Genomic DNA, 23,452 nt, shown 5'->3' with positions numbered 1-23,452 from the left:
TTCAAAATTTAAGGCTGTGTCTGTTGAAAACTGAAACAAAAATGAACAAAATTTAAGTTAAATAGGAGAGAGGCAGAAATGTCTGATGGGGTTCAGGATCAGAGAACTCCAGCACTGACAACTGTCAGTCATGTGTGAATAAGGTTATATCTCCTTCCAAGGCTGGGAATAACGGGTAGTCATCATGAGATGAAACTAGGGCGAAGGTCCTACAAAAACATGGGATTAAATCCAACAATAAATTTCTAAATCTATTATCCCAGCTCATTCAAATGATATAAAAACCCAGACACAAAATGAGGGAAAACACACTCAAATGATGACTCACAGATCACTTTCAGTCCAAGTTGAATTAAACCAAGCAAGAAAAAGAAAGCTGTCTAGGAAAATGAATGTGTACATGGTGAGAATGTTTTCAACAATCGGCAAATCCCCTTGCAGGAGAATTTGAAGGCTTTTCTTGTCACCTAAGACTTGTTTTATGCCAAAGAAAACTACAACCCAAATGTGACCATGTCTAAGAAGCCTAACTCAGACATACATAATCATGGGGGGGCAGGGGATTTAATACTTAAAACATGCTTCACCATAGCGATGGTGCTCTGCTGTTTCAAGTTAAAACTGCTGTTGCTTTTTCTTCAAAGACTTCATTTTTCTGTGTAATGGTAAACTGATCTTAGTTGAGATCCAAACAAGAAGTAACCGTTAATGCAGCTATACTCTGTGGAGATTAAGGAACTGGGTGATGACAACTTGTTCACAATGCAGAAGGTTCATCTCAAGAGTGTCACTCCACAAGCAAGTCTCCCTCAGTGGTGATGGCCATGGCCCAGGTTAAAAGCTCTACTGTTTTCTGAAACCAATACTTCTCTGCGGGCAATGGCTCCCCAGTAATGAGGGCCTGCAAACTGAGTAAGTCCCTGCCAGTTCTAAGAGAGGGTAAGGAAAACAAAGAAGGAAACTTGTGCGAGGGTAGGATGGAGAGGGTGAGCAGAAGTAAGAGATAAGACGGCAGGAGGGAGGCAGTGCAGGGAATGAAGACACCACCAGGGACCATGCTCTTGGGGACCATGAGGTCCACCCTGGCGCCCTAGTCTTTTCTTCCCCTTAGGGAGAAATGGAGCCCAGCTCATCTGGGGTCATTACCTGGATGAGCTCGTCCAGCTCGGTGGAGTTGACGCAGGCATGCTGGGCTATGAAGGTCTGTTTCTGGATCACGATGGTGGTCCTCTGAGAAATCTCCTGAGGCTGCTCCAACGCCTTGAACACAGTGGCTCCAATGATCAGGTAGAGGACGACCACCAGGAAAATCGTGGAGACCGTCTTCCATTTCATAACACTAATGGCCGTGTCACTCTCCACCCGGGAAGCAAGCACGGTGGGTTTTGCGGAGAAGGATAGCCTCGGTTTGGAGTTCTGAGCGGCAGACTTGGGATCCAGCAAGTCAGGGGCCGCCACTGACAACAACAGAGAATTCGGGTTAGGCTAGAGGAGTCTGGGAGCAAGGGGCTAGCTGTTTCTCTAGGGGTCAGCCAGGACTGGCTGGACTCAGGCACTCTCCTAGTGGGAGCTGAGGAACCTCACCCAGCAGCCTTCTATAACCACTTCCAGAACCACATGTAGGCTCAAGGGAGGGGGCGGGGCTTCTGCTCTCTGCTGCCATTGGAGGGCCAGGTGGATGGAAAAAAACAGGGGTCAGACCAGGAGTCAAAAAGTCAACAAATAAAAGAATACTCGAGGGGAGCTCCTCATTAATTTCTAGATTCGTTTTCTGCCCATGATTATGTGTGTGTCAATGAAGATGCCCCTAGCTCCTGAGGGACCATGGTACTAAATAAGATCTGCTCATGAGGAAGAAGGCTCGTGGCTTCCTCCTGTATATCAGACCTTTGTACTATAAGCAATCAGAGGAAATAATGATTGCTATTTGGGTTTCAAAATTCTTACAGGAAGGGCTGGCGATCAGTGGGGCTCAGGATTTTTTTTTCCTGGGCGGGGACACACCACTGAGCACAGTCACACCTGGAACCTGTCTTCCAAAGTGAGCATATTATGAAGCATGGTCCTGCCATCACTCACATGTTCAAAACATAAAAATTATTGCTAATTCTTGAGCCACATCAGCCAAAACAGGACAAAAATCCTATTTCTTCAGCAAAAGTAAGAAGAAACGCAACACCTTGGCTTACACCTTAGACCCTTGGGCCCTCCATGCTCTGCACAAGGCTAATTGCTCCATTAGAGCTCCCAGATACTGTGAGGTGACTCCAAGTCCATCTATTATTTATCCCAGATCTTCAAAATCATCATTAATGGGTTTCATTTTAGAAAATACAAAAGCTATCCGATGGCCACTTTGGTGGGGTGGGGGGAAATGAGCCACTCACCACAGAACATTTGATTGGAGAGAAGGGCAAAACTAACATGGGTTAACAGAACGATCAAAAAGAATGGAGTCTTAAACACCAACTCGAATCATCAGTTTAAAACTTATCACTTATCAAAAAAAAAGCCAGATTGCTGCCATGCGTGCATTATAGCTTTCATAAAAATGATAGCATAATCTAAAATTTACTTTTCAACATACAAATCCCCCATGGAACTGCACCCTACAGGCTCCAAAATTACTCAAAGATAAGACATTCTCGTAAAGAGCATCAATTTACGCGCTGCAGCAGCTACCTATCCTGCCCTCCCGCCTAACACGGTGCATAAATGCAGGCTATCCCAGTGTGAGTTCCTAAAGCACACCTCCAGTCGTCCATCAGAAAGACACTTTCCAAACAAAGCAATCTGATGCACTAGAGGAAGGGTATAAAGGCAGCTGACAGGATCTCCTCCTCAAGCAGCTAAGCTCAGGGGAAGCCCTCACTTTGAAGAGATGAAATGGGGACACAGACATGAGGACACAGACAGACGTGAGGACACAGCTCCCGACTCCCACCACCAGCAGCAGCTCTTCATGGACACTCCACAGGGTCAACTTGGCAAGCTAGGAAGGTTCAGTACAACCCCCTCCCGAGTGTGAATGCCTCCTTTTCAGCCCACTCACCTGTTCTGAGTAAAGTCACCAACTAAGAAGTCCCTTTACATATTGGCAAGGGCGATGCCACTCAGAATAAGCACGTCAGCAGGTGCTAGCTGTTTGGATTGTTTGTTTGTTTGTTTGTTTGTTTGTTTTTTGCTTGCTACTGTTAAAGGTCACTATCACCTGTAGCCTCTCCAGTGCTCCCCATCCCCTGCCTATCCTCAGAATGAGGCTGAGAAATTAAAAAACAATCTAAAATTGAGGCATCTTTTGACTTAAAAAAACAGAACACAACAGAGGAGTCCCATATCACCTCTTTGACCGAAAAGTCTTGTCTCCCACTCCAACCCCAGGGTACTGATTTTTCATTCTAGGGTTGCTTTCTCATCCTGAGAATTAGAAGCAACCACTGTTTACCCAGCTCCAGTCTGAAATCCTACAAAGATATTGTCATGATGCATTTGAGAGAGGACAAATATGGTATTTTATTCTCCTCTCTCTCTCTCTCTCTCTCTGTCTCTCTCTGTGTCTCTGTGTCTGTCTCTCTCTGTGTGTGTCTCTGTCTCTGTCTCTGTCTCTGTCTCTCTCTCTCTCTCTCTCTCTCTCTCTCTCTCTGTGTGTGTGTGTGTGTGTGTGTGTGTGTGTGTGTTAGGCTAATAAATTTCCTGAAGGAGTTAATTCTTTTAAGCTGTGACCTTATATTTAATTAGTAGAAATATATAATGTACAATTGGCAGACTAAATAGACAGAAGCTGATAGAATGAATACAAAATGAATATTTAAAAGAAACAAAAAGCAAAAAGCAGCCTTTCCCCCCGGATCTAATCTAGGCGCTCTGGACTCCCAGCCTCCACGTTTGGTGATAGCAGAGAGGACAAGAAGGTAGCTGTTCACACCGTCAACACCATCACTCCCTCTCCCCTCCCCCAGCCTTCTCCTCTTGGCATTCCTGGTCTCTAGTCCTCACCCATGCATATGCCTCTTGCGCTGGCCTCCAGTGCCCCCGAAATGGCAGCAGAAGCGAGCTTTTTTATTTTATTTCCCCCAGCACCATTGCGTGGACTCCATGCATGGGCAACAAGTGTGACCAAGGCCGCCGTGCAACCTGCCTGCGGGCTACTCTTCCGCAGGGCTGACCCTCCTCTCTAGAAACTGTCTCAAGATGTGCCAGACCCACACCCGAGGGAGGCAAACGCAAACACCCCAGGCAACCACGGAAGAGCAGAACGCGGGGCCGGGAGAGGATCCGGGCTGGGATTGAGTCGCCAAGCCCGGATCACATCCAACCCACGGAATGGACAGGAAAATGAGGAACCACCGTGGGACCTGCGCTGCCCTCCCCGGAGAGCGCGCGGCGGGGGTGGGTGCCCAGGGGTCTCACCTCCTGCGGTATAGCCGGGTCTCTCCCGCGAGGCGCTGGCAAGCATGAGGCATGCAGCATTCAAAATGTTTTTTTTTTTAACACAGACTTGATGCTTTTATTTTTCTTTTTTCTCTCTCTTTTTTCTTTTCTTTCTTTTTTTCTTTTTTTCCTTCTTTTTTTCTTTCTTTCTTTCTTTTTTTTTTTTTTTTTTTACCAACACGCCATTGTACTCACTCCTTATTCCAAGACGGGCTGCGCGCTCCGAGCTGCACGGGCAGGCATTTTCCCCGGCTTTGTTTTACAAGGTGGGGAGAGCGGTGCTGAAGGCAGGAGGGGTGTGCGGGGGTTGGGGGGAGCGTGAGAAGAAACGAAATCGCGGGAAGGAGGGGACACCAGCGGCGGCAGTCTGGGCAGAGGGTGAGGCTGAGGCCAAGTTGGGCTCCGACGCTGCCGCCTCCGCGCGCCTTGGGTCACCCCGACTGCGCGGCCGCCTTGGGTCCCGCGCGGGCCCTGGATGCGCTCGGCCGGTGGCTCGGCGCTGCCCTGGGGCTCGGCGCGGGGGTGATCACTGCAGCCCGCGCGGCCGAGTGCCCGGGTGTCTTTGTGCCGCGGCCCCGCGCAGCCCCTCTCCGCATGTCTTTGTGCGGCGCCCCGCCTGGCCCGAGCCCCACGGGGCGCCCGCAAGGGGGGGTGTGGCCCGGGATGGCCCTCCTGGCCCCGCAGCTCCACTCTCCCCTCGCCTCGCCACTCTTCCCTCCTTTCGGAACTCCTTCCTCCTGCCCCTGCGGTGTCCCCGCCCGGGCTCGCCTCCCCGCACCCCCCTCCCAAGCCTATGCGTCGCCCCAGCTGCCAATGCGTCCTCCCCATGGCGCCCTCGGCCCGCCTCCCGCCCGGGATCAACATGAGCCTCACCTGCACCCATCACCCAGGGTCCCAATGCCACCTCCTGCTCTAGCTGTCATGCATGCGTCTTCCAAGGAACTCCAAGCCATGCCTTCTTGAGTCCTGGTGTCGTGAGAGACCCTAGATCCTCACAGGTGAGTATCTTCCTCACTAGCGCCCCCCCCCCAACCAGGGTGGCACAGAAACACCATCCCGCTGGTGCCCTGTGATTTTCAGAGTGGGGGCTGCATGAGGATGCGGGGTCTTCCAGGATACACTGGGGAAGGAATAGTCGTTGAGCTCTCAGGGCTACTTGATTTGGGCCTAGGGTTCCTGAATCAGAAAGGCAGGCTGAAGATGCCAAAGTCAAGGGGGGAAATGGAGGAAACCCGACTACTTTCTCTAGGACAACTCCACTCCCGCACTTCCCCCTCCAGCCCAAGGCTGGGACCAAGGATGCTGAATGCTGTGGGTATGGGCAGATGCTGCAGGACGAGAAGACAGTGGTCCTCAGGCTGTGCTTGTTCCCAGCCTCCTCCCCAACAACCCTGGAAACCCCAGATTGGTAGGCAGCAATTTTGCCCAGACACCTGGAGCACAGCGCCTGAGTTGCTTACTGAACTCTTGGCGACAGGGATTGATTTACAACAGAACTGGCCGAGGAAGGGAAGGATACTGGATGCTGCCTCTACTCTATGTGGGAGAATTCCACTGCCCTTCCAAAAGGCACTCCACTTTGCCGTGGGAACTCCCACCTGCCCATCACCTTTGCAAAGCCAGTGTTTTCCCAGGTACACGAAGGAAGTCACAGATGACACAACTGTGGCTGTAACATGAACCTCATAAATCATTTACAAGACTCTCTGCAACATCAGTGATTTTTTTTAATTCCAGAATAATCCCAGCGCCTGTTTCCTCAACTGTAATAAAACATCCACCTTGATTCCATTTAAGCACCTTTTTCTTGACCTGTGGTCTCAAAAGTAACAAAGTGATTAAACAGAAAACTGAGTCTGATCTCACAGGTAGACTTGGACCCTCCTTCTGGGTCATAGTTCATGCTGTTGGCTCTACTGCAGGCCTTTCTGGGTCCTATGGCATTCTCTCAGTTTCTCCCAACGCACACCTCACACCACCTTACAGGAGCAGAGTTCTGGACACAGAGAATTCCTGTGTGCAAAAGTGCTGGCACAGGGGATTCATTTTAGGGGCCTGGTCACACGATCCCTGAACCTTGCAAATCCCTCTAGAATCCCGGAGCAGCTACAGCACGTTGGAAGCTTGAGGCACAACTTTATCTACTGCAGGAAGTCTCTTTCATTCCTGAGTGGGTGACACCCACCTACACGTCTAGAGTAATCTTGAGCTAACTCCAATGTCTTCACAGCGGCCCTTAGACTCCAGATCAGCATGAAATAGGAACTCCATGCTGGGTGAGGTTTCCAAAGAGCCCTAGTCTGGTGTCTCACCCTTTCTTTTTCCTGGTCAGTTTCTCCCTGGCCACAGCGCTATCTTGTGGGCTCTTGGAGGACTGACCATGTCCCCCAACACACAGGACTAGTGAGGGGTGCTGAGTTCACGACTGCTGATAAACACAGACAGTACCACGATCCTGGTCTCCCTCCCAGCCTCCAGAGCAAGGATACCCAACTTATATAGGGGATGGGGCAAACTGTCCAACTTGAAATAATTTTTTTCCCGACAAAGTCAGGGAAAATGACTCCAGGCTCTCTTTTCACTCCATGTCTCCCTGCTCCCATCCTTCCTTTGTGTCCTCTAATTTGTTCTGAACCTTGAGGGTCCTCTTCACTCTCTGGATCTATCCATGCCTTGTCTTGACTGGTCTTCTGTGTAATTCTGTACACAGGCCTCCATGGTCCACTTGCCCACATTTGCAGGCTCTAAGGCCCACCCCCAATCCCAAAGGATCACTATTCTCTGTCAACTCATCGGTGTCCCACATGTGTAGGTTGAGCTGGCTCAGCAGTTAAGAGGACCCACGTCCAGGTGCTCACAGCCAAATCCGCAACTCCAGTGCCAGGATTCCCAACACCCTCCTTTGACCTCCAAGGGCACCGCACAAACCTGGTGCACATCAACACATGCAAGCAAACACTCACACACACACAAAAGGATAAATCTCTAAAGCAAGAAAGAAAGTCAAAAAGGAAAGTTTCTAAACCGTATCATCGTGATTTAATCCAACACGATAAAAGTTAATCTCCACAAATAATCTGAAGGGGACCACGAAATCGCCCACGGCCCTGGATGGATCTGGCCTCGCTTCCACAGCAGCCCCACAGCCCCTCCTTCAGCACCCCTGGCCCCTTTAAGTGACTTTAAAAGACGTGCGTAAGAGTGTGTGAAATACAAGGAAGAAGCCCAGATTGTGTGTCACGGAAGCCAGAGAAACAGGAAACTGTTGGGTCGCCCTATTAACGATGTGCACACCTTGCTCCACACACGCCTACCCCACAAGAACATGAGACGCGTAATGGGAGGGGCAGAGCGCTGCGTTCCTTGTGTTGCAGGGTTTCACGTGCCTTACTTTTTATAATGCACAAGAAAACCCAGAATACATAGTACAAAGACGGGTTCCCACAAAGCCTCCTTCTGGTCCTTTCAGGGTACATGCAGCAACCCAGCTTGCAGCCTGACTCAGACCTTCATTCTCACGTTAATTTTGCTTTTTTTATTTTATCCTGGCCTACTCAAAATGCCCTAGTAGAAGAAAAATAAAAAATGAGCATGCTTCTTATAAATATTTGAGCACATCAAAAGGATTCTGCAAGCATCCTACCTCCGTTGCTTCTGAACTATGAATAGGGTCATATTTCTGAGGGTCAGTTTCACTGCACTCCCAGGAGATGGATGGAAGAGCCAGGGCGAGAGACCACTGGCACTGCCATCTTCACACTACTGTAATGGAAGAGTTGAGGTGACTAACCTAGACAGGAACGGCTTATGTTGTTCTGTAATTCTGAAGGTTCCAGTATACTCACATGGTCGCTTATGGGACTCTAGCCTGGGCCACATCACTTACAGCGTAAACAAAGAAGCTTGGGCAGCCTGAACCTCACAGACCCCTTTGAGCCAGGCATCCAATGGCCTAAAGACCTCCCTCCAGGCCTCACTACCTGATACTGCCACACTGGGGTCTTAGCCTTCCACACTGCAGCCTTTGAGAGACCTTCTAGATCCAAACACAGGCATCATTTGCATGCTTAATATGATAATTTACCCATTAGCATAAACCCATGAAAAAGGGAGTTACTGATGAAGTTAGACCACCAACAAATTTCAACTCCTTAATGTATTTTGTCATTTGTCTTCTAGAAAACGCCATCCTACAGAAATAAGGAGGAATAAGGCATACTGGTCAAATATTCACTGAGCGTCTACTACACCCTGAGCAGTTCCACAGACACAGCAAGCACACTGCCTTCGGGGTGATTTGGTCTGAAGAGGGTAGGTGTAGGTGAACACACCTATAACGTTTCAGTGTACATCACTGAGAAAGTTACAGGCACTGCGGCAGTATGTTACACTGCAAGCTCAGACTCTTGGAGAACGTGAGCACATGTATGACGAGGTAACAAATGCTAGGGAGGATCTTCCCCAACAGAGGAGCTTGCCAAAGGCCTGTGGTGGGAGACAGCTGGGAGAGCATGAGGAGCTCAGAGAGCTAGGGCAGGTGGGGACATTTGTTCTGTAGCCGGAGAGGACAGACGAGGCCTCTGAGAGGCCTGCATCACTTGTCAGCTAGACCTGAGCCGTGCAGGGACTTTAAGAAGGCAATCTTTTAAGGCCAGACATTCATGTAAGCAATGTGCAGGATGGGGAGTCTTCAACTTGAATTAGAGTCACCTGATGGGGATGGTAGAGTCCACAGGCTTCTCCCACACCCAGAGCCCTGATATTTTTTTTCCTTCGGTGAGATTCGAGAACTGGCATCCATAACAAGTCCCCAAGAGACACAAAGGCTGTTATCGGTCAAGGACTTTGGGAACTGTTAGACAAGAGACGGCATCCAGGCCTCGTCTGCGTGAGCACCGGGGTGTCTTTCAGCGATGTTGAGAAATGGGACCCGACAGCAGTGCATGCGGCAGTTGCCAGATGAAGGTAGACACCCACGTATGTCCATGTCATCTCAGCTTCAAAGCGTGACCTGACAAGACCTTGGTTTTCCGTTTTCAGCCCGGCACTTCTGTATCGGTCCCCTTTCTGCTGCTGTGATGACACACCATGAGCGGATGTAACTTAGAGAAGGAAGAGTGTCTTCAAAGCTCCGATGGCTAGAGCCCAGCGAGGCAGGGCAGCTGAGGCAGGAAACTGAGGGCTCCCATCCCCAACCACAGCTGGAGCAGAGTGAACTAAAGGTAGTGTGAAACTCTCAAAGGCCACCCCAGTGACACGCTTCTTCCAGCAAAGCCCGCACCTAAACCTTTCCAAACAGTGCCACCAACGGGGGACCAGATACCCAGGCCTATGTGGGATTTCTCCCATTCAGAAACCAACTCCTCTGTGCCTCTTCCCTGGTGGCTCTCAGGGCCTGATGACTGTCTGACACAGGCAGTGCTTCATGCGGAAACCCATACTTGTCACCGAGAACCTCTGCCGGTGCGGCCTTTGCTGGGTATCACTGTTTCTGTTAGTGCTGACTATTGTCTGGGAAGAGGAAATCAGCCCAACAGCCCCTCTGAGGTTGGCACTGGCAAACAGACAATGTGAAGAGGGACTCCCTGAAGACATGTTCTACCTCGTTCAGAAAGCAAAGCTCCTGATGTCCCCACCCATAGCCTTCCCTCCCCTCACAACTCTTTGTGTCTGTGACTGAATGAACACACATGAAACCTGCCCAAGGCCATAAGCTAGACATGTGGGAGATGTACCATTACCTCTCCATGTATTACCTCAGGCTGTGTTTCCTCCAGAAGAAAAATCCTAAAATACAGACAATTACTTTCCACTGGATTCAAAATCTGGTCAAGTACTCCAGGGTTTTCTATGTTTCCTAAAATACGGCCCAGGCACTCTGACAGCCTGCGTGGTCTATCCCTATGACTGCCTGTATGGTCTATCCCCACACCCTCTTAGTTGTTGCTCCCCAGGGCCTTTCACCAATGGCCTCCTCTCCACTGGGAACCAATCCCTTCCCACACGGCAACAGCACAGACGGTTTGAATGTGAGATGCAGTGGGGGGAAACCCTCTTCTTTCTCAGGGCCTTCAGAATCCAGTCCATGGTGTGGAAGGTGTGTCAGGGCCAAGCGTATCCTTGCTTTATCAAAATGAAAAAGGAGGCAGAGAAAGAGGAAGAGGGGGCAGGAAGGAGAAGGGAGAAGGGAGGGACAGAGTGGGTGAGGAGGGAGAGGGGAAGAGGAGAGGAGATGGAGGGGAGGGGTAAGACAGAGAACCTGTACCAAACGTGTATTGGAGACGCATCATTTGAAATTTGGTCCCCGTAGGGGACATATGAGGCAAGCAACTGGGTTCTTAGCACTAGAGAGGTCCCCTGAAGAGCAAGGGCCAGTGAGTGCCCTGAGCCACAGAGTTCCTTCATCAGGCCCGTCCGTCCCTCTCTGTGGTTCAGCCACCAGCTGGATTCCAGCTCTTTTTCAATGCTTCTTATCACTTCTCCCCCTGACAGCCCTCCTGTTGCCAGTTCTTCCAGCCTGGACTGTGCCTGCCCGGTTTCTTACCAGAATACAACTTCCATTCACTCGCCAGACCTCAGCTAAAACAGTCCGTCTTCCAAAAGGCCACTACTTCCCAACCAAGTGCAGCCCACCGCCCCCAACACATACTGACAGCGCAGATTCACTGTTATTAAATATTTATTCAGACTGCCTTTTGTTGCTAATGGAGAAAATACGTGGGTGGCTAAAAACAAGAGAAAATGTGTGGTCCGCCTTCTGCAGATCAGGGAGGTCAGAAATCAACGTGTCTCAGGGCCATGCTCCCTCACAACTCCCCGGGGCCAATTCTGTTGAATGCCAGTTCCTGCAGTTGGCTAGAAATCCACAGTGTTTCTTGGCCTGGAGACAGCACTCCTGTGACATGGGCACTGTGTCCTTGTCTTCCTTTATAGTATGTGTGCCCTTTGAGTGGTCAATTTCCGTATCCACACCTTTCCTTGTTAGAGGAGCCGAGTGGTATTTCCCAGGCCACTCTAAGGATCTCACCTTAATTACTACTGCAAAGACCTTGTTTCCCAGTAAGCTCACATTCCAAGGTGCTGGCACTAGGATTTTATTTATCATTCCCCCCCAAAAAAATTGATTGTGGGGAAATACAATTCAGCCTGTAATAGTGCCTGTAAGACTCCAATAAATTCAGAGACATTGGCATCTTGTTCTTCTGCATAATAGCCAAAATGTAGTAAGGATAAAGATCCAAAAGTCGATGCTTATTCCATGACTCAAATCCCAGAAGTAGTGTGACTAAGAGCCCAGCCATCAACCAGGGGCCGCAATCTCAAAGCCTACAGCGTCTCAGAGGTACCATTTGCAAATAAAGCACATATCAGAAATGGAGCAAATATTCCAGTTAGGTTCAGTTGCTTTCCTGCCAGAAGGGAAACTGACCCAGTGTCTGAGAAGCCAGATCTTCACATTTTTTTCAGAAGAAATCTTTTCTAATTTTCAAACTGAGTAGAATCAGATGAACAATTTCTGACAACAAAAGGAAAGTGTCCACAGGTTAAACACGGTCGTGAGGCCACCTGACCACGGCTTCTATGCCAGCACAGCCTCAGGAGCCCTGCGAGGGACAACTATAAAATGTGATTTGTTCACTGAGTTATTGCCTGCGTTGAAGTGTCTCATTTTGATTGCTCTCACATGGGGCCAGTACTGAGAAGGCTCTCCCTTCTCTAGTATAAAGTTGAAGGATTGTCAAGAAAAACATGAAACTTTCAAAAATAAGTAACACTTCACTATAATGTCTGGAAAAATCAACATTAAGTGCTAAAATTCCTAATAAACACGGATAGGATGTGACCCTGCACTGTACAAATAGCCTGTCCTCATGTGACCTCACGCCCAGCCCTGACTGACTCCTCCTCCATTGCCACCTTCCTGGTTAGGCCTGAGGTCAGGAGCCTTCTCTGACTGCGAGAAATGCCAGAGGTAAGTCAACTTATAAAGAAGTAGGGTGTACTACTTTCGGCTCACAGCGCAGGGAAACTTCCATCCATTACAGATGGGCTGTTTTACTTTGGATTAGTGAGAGTACATTGTATCATCAAACATGCAGACCAAAGCCATTCACCTCACAGCAGAAGGCAGAAGGTAGAAACAGGCTTGACCTTTGCCCCTAAGAACAGAAGACCTCCCATGGAGGCTCTACCGTTCACAAAGATCAGGGAGCCAGGCTTTGGTTCATGAGTGTGGTGGGGTAGACTGTTTCAAATAGCTATTAATCTAATTTTAAATTCCCAGATCCAAACACTAGCAGTTGTTGTCTATCACAGAACTTCTTCTAACCCATTAGTTTAGTTTCCCCTACTTGAAGCTCTACCTGCTTGAAATGAATTAACAGAAGCAGCAAGTCACCGGAACCATGTGTCTAAACATTCCTTCCAGGTTCAAGGCAAGAAGGCAAGTTACCCTGGAATGTCCTCACATGGGTTCTACGGTCTGGGGGGAAATGGCATCTGAAGTGATGAAGGATTGGGGATACGGCGGGCACGCTGACCTCTCTCCTAAGCAGCCACTCTAAATGTAAAGCTTCTCATTGGTCCAAACACGGTTTGCCTCTGTGGGACAATGGGCATGGTTTGGTAATGAGCAGCAAGAGTGTTGATTCTGGATAGTTACAACCTTCTCTCGGTCCCTGAGACAGTCACAAGACATGTCAACACCACACTCAAACTAACACAGCTAATTCTGCAAATGTACTTACGCAGTGTCAGAATACCCACTGAAAAGCTACTCCGACCAACCCAGCAACTTGTATACTACAAAATCCCTGACCCATGGATGAAAGCAAGAGCCAACAGTGATGAGGAAGGGTTAATCTGCCCCCCCAAGTCCCAGGGACATACACATCCTTATGCATTATGAGATGAAAAACCCATTTCAAAACTTTCAGCTAGAATTACTTCTATTTCTTGAGACATCTGACTCACCGCACATTTTGAGTTATCTTGTCTGTGAAGTTATGGATGAGCTTCATCTCTGGTGAACTCAATCATATTTAATACATGCTGATACACGCCTGTGGAACATTTTATCCTGTGTCAACTCCTCTCTATGCCTGCCTTCCCCTGCTGGAATAAATGCTAAGGGGACAGCTAAGGGCTGTACCTCACCTGAGATCTTCTTTATTTCTATGTACATCTAATAGATGTTTGGATGTTTCATTATTTTATGTATGTGTTCAGGCGTTCTGCCTGCATGTATGTCTGTGCACTGCATGCGTGTGGTGTCTGTCCAGAGGCCAGAAGGGGTATTGAACACCCTAGAGCTGCAATTATGGGTGGTTTGTGAGCTGTTATGTGGGTGCTAGGAATTGAACACGGGTCCTCTGCAAGAAGAGTCACTGCTTTTAACTACAAGCCAGCTGCCCAGCCCCTTACGTTTTATTTGTGGAATGAATGGTAGCAACGTCACTTCCCCCAACACACGCAAAAATCAGTTCTTATAACGTCCTAGTGATCTAGTCCATCATGATCGTGCTTATCATCAACAAACATCTAACTCATTTCTTTGGAGACATGGGGAGGCTCTGAGTTTCACACATGTTCATCAGTATCACAAGGGATGATAACTACAGATTCACAAGAACCAGCACAGCCTACTGGGTGAAGATGGTGAGATGTCTGGATTTCAGTCCCAGCCCAGACAACTGTCACCTGTGCCTTAGATTTCACATCTGAGAAAGAGAGGTGAAAATTATATCATCTCCAGTGTGTTAATGTGACCCCAGAGAAGAAACACTTGAAAACCTGCTTTCAATAGTGACCCAAACACTGCAGGAACTCAGTGAATGTGAGCTACAGGTGTCACCGTCATTGGTAGCCATGATCCAAGAAAGAAAGAAGGGAGAATTCTGAGATAAGAAGGGGGAAACAGAGAGGAAGAGGCCACTTATGTCCCAGAAGCCTCCAGAAAACACTTGGAAGATGCCTTTTAGGAACCACATGAGTACTTTGAATTGGGATATAATCAGATAGCCCAGAGGAAGCCAAAACTCGTCCCTGTGCTACAGAAAAGAGGACTGTTAAGTGGTTTCCTCTTGGGGCTGGGAGCCTTTCACATAATCCCTGGTATGAAATCCTTAGCAGAAGACAACAAGGGGTGGGCAGGTATCAGTCAGTACTGTCAGAAAGGGTGGGAAGGGGCCGCAGGGGGCTCCCAGAAACTGGCATAACTGGCCTAGAAATGGCCACCCCACCATCTACCATGCACTTTGTCAAATTTCTCTTGGCTGTGCCCTGCAGGGAGTGAGCTGTAGCTCCCTGGGATGCCCTGACACCCTACTCCATTGTTTTCAGTCCCCTTGGCCATCGCGATTGCTCTACATCCTGTGACTCTAACGGATGGTCTCTGTTTCTTCCTAATAAAGCTGTCCTCTGGACGCAGGTAGAAATCTTTCCCACAAGCAGGGTTTAGTTAAAAACAAAAATTTCTAACTCTAGTTTGCCGGTTGCTAAGAGAACCAATGTATGTGAGAACGTATAGACATATAAATGCACCGAGGGCCCTGGAGAGGGTGTAGGCTCCAGGCCAGCAGGTGCGTCAAGGGTCTAGCACCGTGACTCATACATTGTGTTGCTTCCCCCTGCACAGGCTCACCAGAATTGCTCCTGTCCCTATCACCACAGGGCCACGCTAGGCTCACCTTAGTTAGTGCATAATTGTCAAATATTTACCAAACAATTTTTAACAACTGGTAGAAATCTGTTAGCCACTAAGGGTAGCTATGAATACAATTTCATGATCTTTTTCTTTTTCTTCCTGTTTTTTTTTATATTTACTCCCAGCAGTGGAATGCTAAGTTTCATGGTGGTTTTTCTTTGAATAAAAGTTGGGCGGAAAAAAAAAGAAATTTGTTTGGCATTCTCCATTGATGTTTTCTCCGGACGGGGAGCCAGCGCTGCATGGCTCGGATTCCTAATGTTCTTGGTAATGAACTGCCCTGTTTCTGGTTTTGATGTTTCTTTTATTTTTTTTTTGACTAGAGTCACGGTTGTCATTTTTGGACATGCGATTATATTCTGCACATGTACAAACTGCATGTCAGATAGCATCGATCTTGATGGCAGCTAGCTTTCCTGGTCTCTCTGGACCTGAACGTGGCATGTGGAGTTAAGACGGTGTCTTGAGTCAGTGTTCTGTTGCTATGAAGAGGCACCATGATCACATTAACACGTACAGAAGACAGCATTTACTTGGGGGCTGGCTTACAGTTTCAAAGGTTTGACCCATGGTGGTCGCACATGGCAGCCTGCGGGCAGACACAGTGCTGGAGAAGGAGCTGAGAGTTCTACTTCCAGATCCACCGGCAGCAGGAAGTGAAGTCACTGGGCCTGGTTTTAGCTTTTGAAGCCTCAAAGCCCACCCCCCAGTGACACGAACCCTCCAGGAAGACCACACCTCCTAATCCTTCTCAAGTAGTGCCACTCCCTGATGACAAAGCATTTCAGTATATGAGCCCATGGGGCCGTTCCTATTCAAACCACTATGGAAGGCCTTGACTATATCCCAATGCATATTTTAGGCATCTGATAAAAATGTAACCATGGTTTCTTTTACATAGGATGACCTTAAGTGCTTCAGGAGATGGATAATAAACAATATCAGATGGCCACCATGGTAAAGCTGAGCACCTTAAGTTCCCATAAGACGCCCATAATGAAATCCAAAGGTGGATTCAGAAGGTATCATGAAAGAAATGCCTACCAAAGTGTGCATTGGTTATTCAAACAAACTGCACAGGACACCAGCCAGTCGTACTTTGGAGGACTGTCTTTAAAAATTACTTTGTCTGCAGTTAGTTGAAAGACTGAATATAAAAGTAAACTTTAAAATGTGTGTGTGTGTGTGTGTGTGTGTGTGTGTCTGTGTTACACATTACACATGTGGAAGACAGAGGGTAATTGTGGGAGCCTGTTCTTTCCTCCTAACATGTGGGTTCTGGGACCCAAACCCAGGTCATGAGACTGAGTGGCAAGTACCCTTACCTAAGACTTCTTGCCAGCACCCATAAATTATGTTTTTAATTCAACAATGATGATATGTTGGCCATTAATCTGGCTTACATTTATTCAAATCTTCTAGAAAAACATCACCATGGCTTCAGTTATTCTGTTTAGAAAATATTATATAAGACATGACTATGCTACTACGATACACTGAGGTCTGCTAACATCCTCTTCCCTTCTTGAGGGTGAGTTGCTTGGGGTAGGGACCTTGTTATGCCACATTTTATCCTCAGTGCCTGTGATAAATTCTTAGTAAATTCTTGTTGAAATCAACTGAGCTATTTTAAGAGTCCTGAAGACTTGGGTATCAATCAGTGGGTGAAGAAATGTGGCAACCAGACACAATGCAATATTATTCTGATACAAAAGTAATGATGTTCAGTTGTTTGAAGCATCGTGGATGAAGCTGGAAGACAGCACATAATTTTGCAAGTTGTTAGTTGCTACATATTTCAGAAGTATGAAGGAGCTGGAATGTGACCATAAATTTAGATTTTTAAAGTTGCAAACATTTTCCATCTTTGTCTCAGACAGATTTTCTTTTTGTTTTTTGTTTTTGTTGTTGGTTTTTCAAGACAGGGTTTCTCTGTGTAATAGCCCTCGCTGACCTGGAACTAGCTCTGTAGACCAGGCTGTCCTCAAATTCATGGTTTTGTTTGACCCTCTCATGGAGCTGGTGTCCATCCTTCCTATGAGTATAGATGTATTTTTCTGATGTGTATATGCAGGTACAAAAATATGAAGCATTTTTACATTTATATACATTAATATAAGAATTCCCTTCAATTTGCTAATTTGCTACCTCAATAAACATTTATGTTATCAAGATTCATTCATCTTGTGGAATACAGAACTTTCTTAGAAAATACACTTAGCAAGGCATTGGTGGCGCACGCCTTTAATCCCAGCACTCAGGAGGCAGAGGCAGGCGGATCTCTGTAAGTTCGAGACCAGCCTGGACTACCAAGGGAGTTCCAGGACAGCCTCCAAAGCCACAGATTAAAAAAAAAAAAGAACAATACACTTTTCCCTGTTCAGAACTGAAGCAAAGTTGTTTTCTATAAGCTCCTTGGATTAATTCCTATTATTGTGATAAAACATACAGACAGAAAACAACTTGGAGAACAGGTTCATGTAAGTTTGAAGTTCCAGAACAAGAGCCCATCACGGCCAGAAAGATGCTATGGGAGCCAGGGAAGACATGGCAACAAGAGCGGGAAGCTAGTCCATCAAAAATGCCTCTGTGCTTGAGAGGCGGAGAGAAAACAAAGTGCCTTCCCATCCCTTGAGTGACAGGTCTCCTCCCATATCCTCCCCAGGCAGTGCCACCAACTGGGGACAAGTGTCCAGACCCATGCACCTATGGGGGACATTTTATGTTCAAACCCCACACTATAACTTGCCCTAAAATTAAGAAAATAAAGTAGATCCATAGGAACACGGGGCAACTGGTGAGCTCTCTAGACTAACTTCGCTACAGAAAACAGAGACCTGGGTTTTAGAGCCCGGAATCAAAGAACGGCTGGCGCCGTGCACATTGGTCCATGGGCTCTCATCTTAAGGAGCCCTGAGCCAACAGAGTCCACACTTGCTCTGGGCACTGGCAAGAAGAGGTGGCATGGATGCTCTCCAGAATTTTGAGATGCTTCCCTCCTATCCCTCCCAAGTTCCCTTGCAAAAGCGCTGACACTGTTCACCGCAGACTGAACCACGTGTTCCGGTCTCACCAACACAAAGGCAAGACAGCGGCCCACAGAGGAAAGCTCTAGAATTATTTTATCCGCAAGTTTCAAAAGTCACTTGTCTAGGCAAATGTCCTATTGCTATTTGGCTCCTGGGTGAACAATACATGTTTAACACGACATTAAAACATTACCATTGGTTGGGGTTCTGTGGCTGGGGAAGAAAGGATTTGCTTCAGAGCTCACTGCTCTCAGGTCACTAAGGGGTGGGGTGGGGGGGGACTGGAGCAGGGCAGAAGCCTTGAGGCAAGAATTGGCACAGAGGCCATGGAGAAGCGGTGTGTACTGGCTGCCTTCACATGGCAGACTCTGCCTGCTTTCTTACGGAACTTAGGGCTACCTGCACGGTGGAGGAAATGCCGTCAGAGGGCCAGGCCCTTCCACATCAATCATCAGTCAGGAAATGTACTACAGACTTACCAGCAGGGATTCTGATCAGAGGGCTTTCTCAACTGAGGTTCCTCTGTCCAGATGACTGCAGCTTGTGTCAAGTTGACAAAACAAACAAAAAACTAACCAGGACACCAAGCCGTAACTTACTCCTACCAAGTAGGGGTCACTATGGTCACTATGAAGAAAGTAATGTGGCTCTGAGATCCTAAATGATTAATGATTATATTTTATATTGCTTGGTTTATGTGATGTCCCTTTCTTGATTTTCTTTTTTTTTCTTCCCAAAAATGTGACTAAAGCTAAAGATAAAACAAAGGGTTTATAAAAAACGAAAACATCCGGGCATTGGTGGTGCACACCTTTAATCCCAGCACTCAGGAGGCAGAGGCAGGCAGATGTCCATGAGTTTGAGACCAGCCTGGTCTACTTAGTGAGTTCCAGGACAGCCTCCAAAGCCACAGAGAAACCCTGTCTCGAAAACAACAACAACAAAACAAAAACAAAAACAAAGGTTAGTTGAAAAAAATTAATGAAAGAACAAGGTTTCCTGCGCCTCTGGGTTACAAGTGTGTAGACTGGAAGATTCCTATGTAACAGAACCCAAACTTAAAGAGAGAAAAAAATTAAATGGAAATGACTAAAGGACTAAGAGCATCTCTCTTGGGGCTTCCACAGATTAGAACTGCTCATGAAAATCCATTACATGTTTTTGAAAGTTCTCTTTACAGAAAAAAAAATGCAGATACTTGCTGGAAACAGTGAAGTGGGGGGGCAAGAAAACAGAGCCCCAATTATGTAGCTCCTAATTGCCCAGTTTAAATCTACTTTAAATTAGTATGTTGGAATACCAAAACACTTTGCATCCTGTATCATTTTTGCTTTCTAATGACTCCTCTGACTAAATAGTACCATTGTCTACCCTTACTAATGGCCTTTGTCGTCTCTGTGAACAAATGCCTTAAACAACTTGAGGAGGAAGACTCGGTGCGGGCCATGGTTTCACAAGATTCTGCCTGTGGATACCTGAATCCCTGTTTCTGGGCCCATGCGAGGTAGAATACCGTGGTGGCTGGAGAGGGCAGCAGGAGTTTCTTTCTCTCACATGGGGCTGGAAACGGGGAGAATGGGAACAGCAGGTAGAAGATGGAGCATGATGCGGCCCCAAAGACGTACCGGAAACACCCATTTTATCCTCATAGGCACCATCTCTCCTTTCTCCACCTCCCAGTAAAGCCAATGAAGTGACTCCATGACGGGCTTAGTCCCCTATCTGGGTCAGAGCTCTCATGTCCAAGGGCCCTGGAAACCCCACCAGACACATGCAGGGTGTGCACCATCGATCTTCAGGACGTTTCTGAATCCAATCAAGCTACCAATCAAAATTAGCCATCACATTGTTTGAAACTTAACCTCTCACAGCAACCAGAAATAAAGAGGGTGCCTCAGGGGTATTGGCAGGAAGGGGAAATGCTGTATGTCTATAGGCATAGAGGAATTTAAACACAAATGACATCATTACACAAGATGGGGGTCCCAGGATTGGTTACTGAACAGTTCTGTCCTCCAGGAAGCATGGCCTCCAGGGTGAGGGTATGACTCTATCTCAAGTCTGGTTGAGTAGCGCTGACCTCTTCTCCCCCGCCAGGTACCAGCAGTGCCATCGCAGGCCAGGGACAACTGAGTTTCCTGCCTCGTGCCCTGGAGCAGGTCTGCGCTTGAGTTGCTGACTCCTCCGGGAATGGTGAGCAAGCCCAGGCCTGCTGCAGTCAGCCAAGGAAGAAAACGGTGTTCTAGACACAGACTCTGCTGCCTCAGCACCGAGGAGATGCGTCCACACCCCTCACCCCAGACTCCGGTAGTTTCCTGTTCCTGAATCACGTGGGAGCCAGTCACCTATTGTCATTGCTCGGATCCAAATTAAGTGAGTGCACACACATACACACATTCACAAACACGCACATATGCACGCACGCACACACACACACAGATGCACATACTCAGCCACACATGCACACTCACAGATGCACTCACAGATGGATGTGTCTATTCACACACACACACATGCATGTACACATACCCATGTGTACACACATTCATATGTTTCTTGCAGCAGCTCTTTATATCATATAAGCCTTTACAAGTGTAAAATTGGCCTAATATCATCTCAGTCAGGGCGTTGGTGGCGCACGCCTTTAATCACAGCACTGGGGAGGCAGAGGCAGGCGGATCTCTGTGAGTGTGAGGCCAGCCTGGTCTACAGAGCGAGTTCCAGGACAGCCAGAGCTGTTACACAGAGAGACCCTGTCTCAAAAAAAAAAGATATTTCTAATTCTCATTCTATGACCACAAACTAACTAACTTATATAGCTCAAGCCGATTACAAATGAAAAATGCTAAAATTCTTCATCAAGGACTGGTAACTTTCTGAGTCTCCTCAAGCATGCCGACCACTTGCTCCACATACACATATCAAATTACGTTTCCTACTTTAAGTCTCTACTCAAGCAAAAACATCCATCAAACCTTCGCAGACGCTCTCGTGCCTGCTGCCCCTCTGGTTACCTTTCCACTCTGACATTTACACATCTGCGGGCTTTGGAGCCCCTTTGAAGATGCTGTGGAGGGAGGCGTGGCTACCTGCACTGTCTCTTCTCATTCTCTCTCCATGTCCCCTTGGCTTCCTGTCTCCAGGGTTATGGCAACCCATTCCCATGGTTATGGCTCTTCCTCTGGGGGGGGGGAGGGAGGGCGGGGCTAGCAAACCACACATGGTCTTTCTCACCTATTCTCCAGGCCCAGGCATCACTCTTGCAGAGGGGACAGGGGATAACTATTGGGAAAGCTTACCAGCTGGTGGCTGCCTCTTCCACACAGCACAGGTGCAGCTGAGGGAGGGCCTTGTGCAGAGAGTGGGGAAGCGTTATCCCAACAGGCCCTGCAGGAGTCCCTGACTGGTTTCCTACCATGTCAGTTTTCTCCCTGCTGTGCTCCGACTATGAAGCTGACAATAGTGTCCCAGCAGCTCTGCACAGCTTCTGGGGGAACTGCAGCCACCTGCAGGAAAGCCACGACTTGCACTTTTCCTGAGCATCAGGCTACCTCGCTGTCACATGACCAGCGTTCCTACTGTTCCCCAGATAGTAGCTTGTAGATGCCTGAGGCCCCTTCCCTGAGCTCTGCTCCGGTTCTGGCCCACATCTATCTGGCTGAGTACATTTCACCACCTTCAATCCTCCCTCCTGCCCTGCCTGCCACGCCCCTCTCTCTCCTTCGGTCAGGGATTTGCTGAGCTCCCTCTGTCATCGGCTCCCTCCTCTCTCTCTTACACTGCTCTGTACCGCATTGGTCTTCTGCTCTCTTCACAGCATGCACATGTGTGTGTGTGTGGTGTGTGGACATGCATGCATGCATGTTTGAATGTGTGTGGGTTCACGTGCGGAAGATGGAGACGGCTCACACACATGAGTGCATTTGAAGTCTCAATGCTGACACTGGTGTCCTCCTAGATCACGCTGCACTTTTTGCTGAGGTAGGATCTCTCTCTGGATCCAGAGCTCGCTGCTTTCAGCTAGGGTGGATGGCCAGCTTGCTCTGTGGATCCCCTGTCTCTGTCTCCCATGTACTGGAAATACAGTAGCTGCCTACCCAGCCTTTGCCTGCTTCTCTGGACTCATCTTCAGGCTTGTGTGGCAAGCGCTTTCTCTACGGAGCCTTCTGCACAGTTTGTCTTTTTAAATACGCATGTGTATCCTCCTTTGAAGTCAGAGCCTTGTATGATCTACTTCTTAGCTTTAACCTTCTGACCACAAGGCCCCCACCCTGCCCCGAACACATACACAACAAGAAAAATACAGGACCGAGAGACTGATCTTGGGGTTCAAACTTGAAGCTGAAGAACAGAAAAGCAAAGTAGCAGACCGCTAACTCTTACCTCTACCTCAGGCTGAATGGGCTGTTCCTGCTGCCTCTCCTCAGCGTGGCTGGAGAATCCCGAGACTGAACGTCTTCCTATCCTCGTTGATACTGAGCCTTCCTGTCTTCAGTGTGGCTGGAGAATCAATGCCCCCTACTCAACACTGAAGACCCTGCTTCTGTATTTTATACCCATCTAGTGCTGGGATTAAAGGCCTGTGATCTGTTAATCTTTTAGACTGATTCAATCTCGTGTATCTCTGGGTGGCCTTGAACTCAGAGAGATCCATCTACCTCTTAATCCTGAATCCTAGGATTAAAGGTGTATACCACCAGCTCCTAGCTTCTGGCTGCTGGGATTAAAGGTGTGTGCTTGGCTTCTATGGCTTGTGACTGAATTTGCTTTCTGATTCCTCAGGCAAACTTGAATAAATGATAAATAATATATCACCACCACCCACCCACACGGACTGGGGGGGGGGTTGACCAGAAGGGGGAAGCACAGAAGAGTGAGGGGGAGGGGCAGGCAGGAAGTTTCCGCAGTTAATAATACACACTGGTCTCGTGCAGAGTACCTGAGTTTGGACCTGATAACTGCCTGTAAGCCTAGCTCAGAGGATCTGACGCCTTCTCCTGGCTTCCATGGGTAACTGCACTCATACAGATGCAAGCGTTTGAGTACACATACTCATAACTACCAAAACAATTTAAAATAAATTTAGAAATGAGTATTGTGATGTTTTTTAAAAGGTGAATATGAATTGGAGATAAAATAGTTTAAAATGACATGAAAATATTTTGGGAGTCAGCTTTTGGCGTTTGACATGATTTGCACAAACGGCCTATGTGGTGGGTGATGAACTTAGTCCACCAAGTGTACCAAACTGACTGCTTTGCTAACTTGGAGATTGACACCGTGGGTG

At 47.9% G+C, this 23,452-nt stretch overlaps 1 protein-coding gene and 1 long non-coding RNA gene across 6 annotated transcripts in view; one reads left to right on the top strand and one right to left on the bottom strand.

Moving 5' to 3' along the window:
- The window catches only part of Kcnk2 (potassium two pore domain channel subfamily K member 2), a 176,864-nt gene that overhangs the window by 114,758 nt on the left and 38,654 nt on the right, over positions 1 to 23,452 (bottom strand). Inside the window, exons 1-2 of one of the 5 annotated variants that reach the window (XM_040738352.1) lie at positions 5,305 to 5,449; positions 1,147 to 1,457 (exon numbers count right to left, since the gene is read on the bottom strand). In XM_040738352.1, the coding sequence (XP_040594286.1) occupies positions 1,147 to 1,457; positions 5,305 to 5,314 (321 nt within the window). In that variant the 5' untranslated portion in view covers positions 5,315 to 5,449. Of the gene's footprint in view, positions 1 to 1,146; positions 1,458 to 3,052; positions 3,073 to 4,410; positions 4,559 to 4,626; positions 4,859 to 5,304; positions 5,450 to 23,452 lie in introns of those variants that run through there. The other 4 variants (XM_040738353.1, XM_040738350.1, XM_040738354.1 and 1 more) reach the window with 4 other exon arrangements.
- On the top strand, positions 5,292 to 6,222 carry LOC121136871. Its single transcript, XR_005874045.1, has 2 exons — positions 5,292 to 5,429; positions 5,909 to 6,222. It is a non-coding gene; the product is annotated as an uncharacterized LOC121136871 (long non-coding RNA).

The sequence above is a fragment of the Mesocricetus auratus genome, unplaced genomic scaffold (assembly GCF_017639785.1).
Source record: "Mesocricetus auratus isolate SY011 unplaced genomic scaffold, BCM_Maur_2.0 Super-Scaffold_100676, whole genome shotgun sequence".
Classification (NCBI taxonomy): Eukaryota; Metazoa; Chordata; class Mammalia; order Rodentia; family Cricetidae; genus Mesocricetus; species Mesocricetus auratus.
This window is presented reverse-complemented; position numbering and strand designations above follow the sequence as displayed.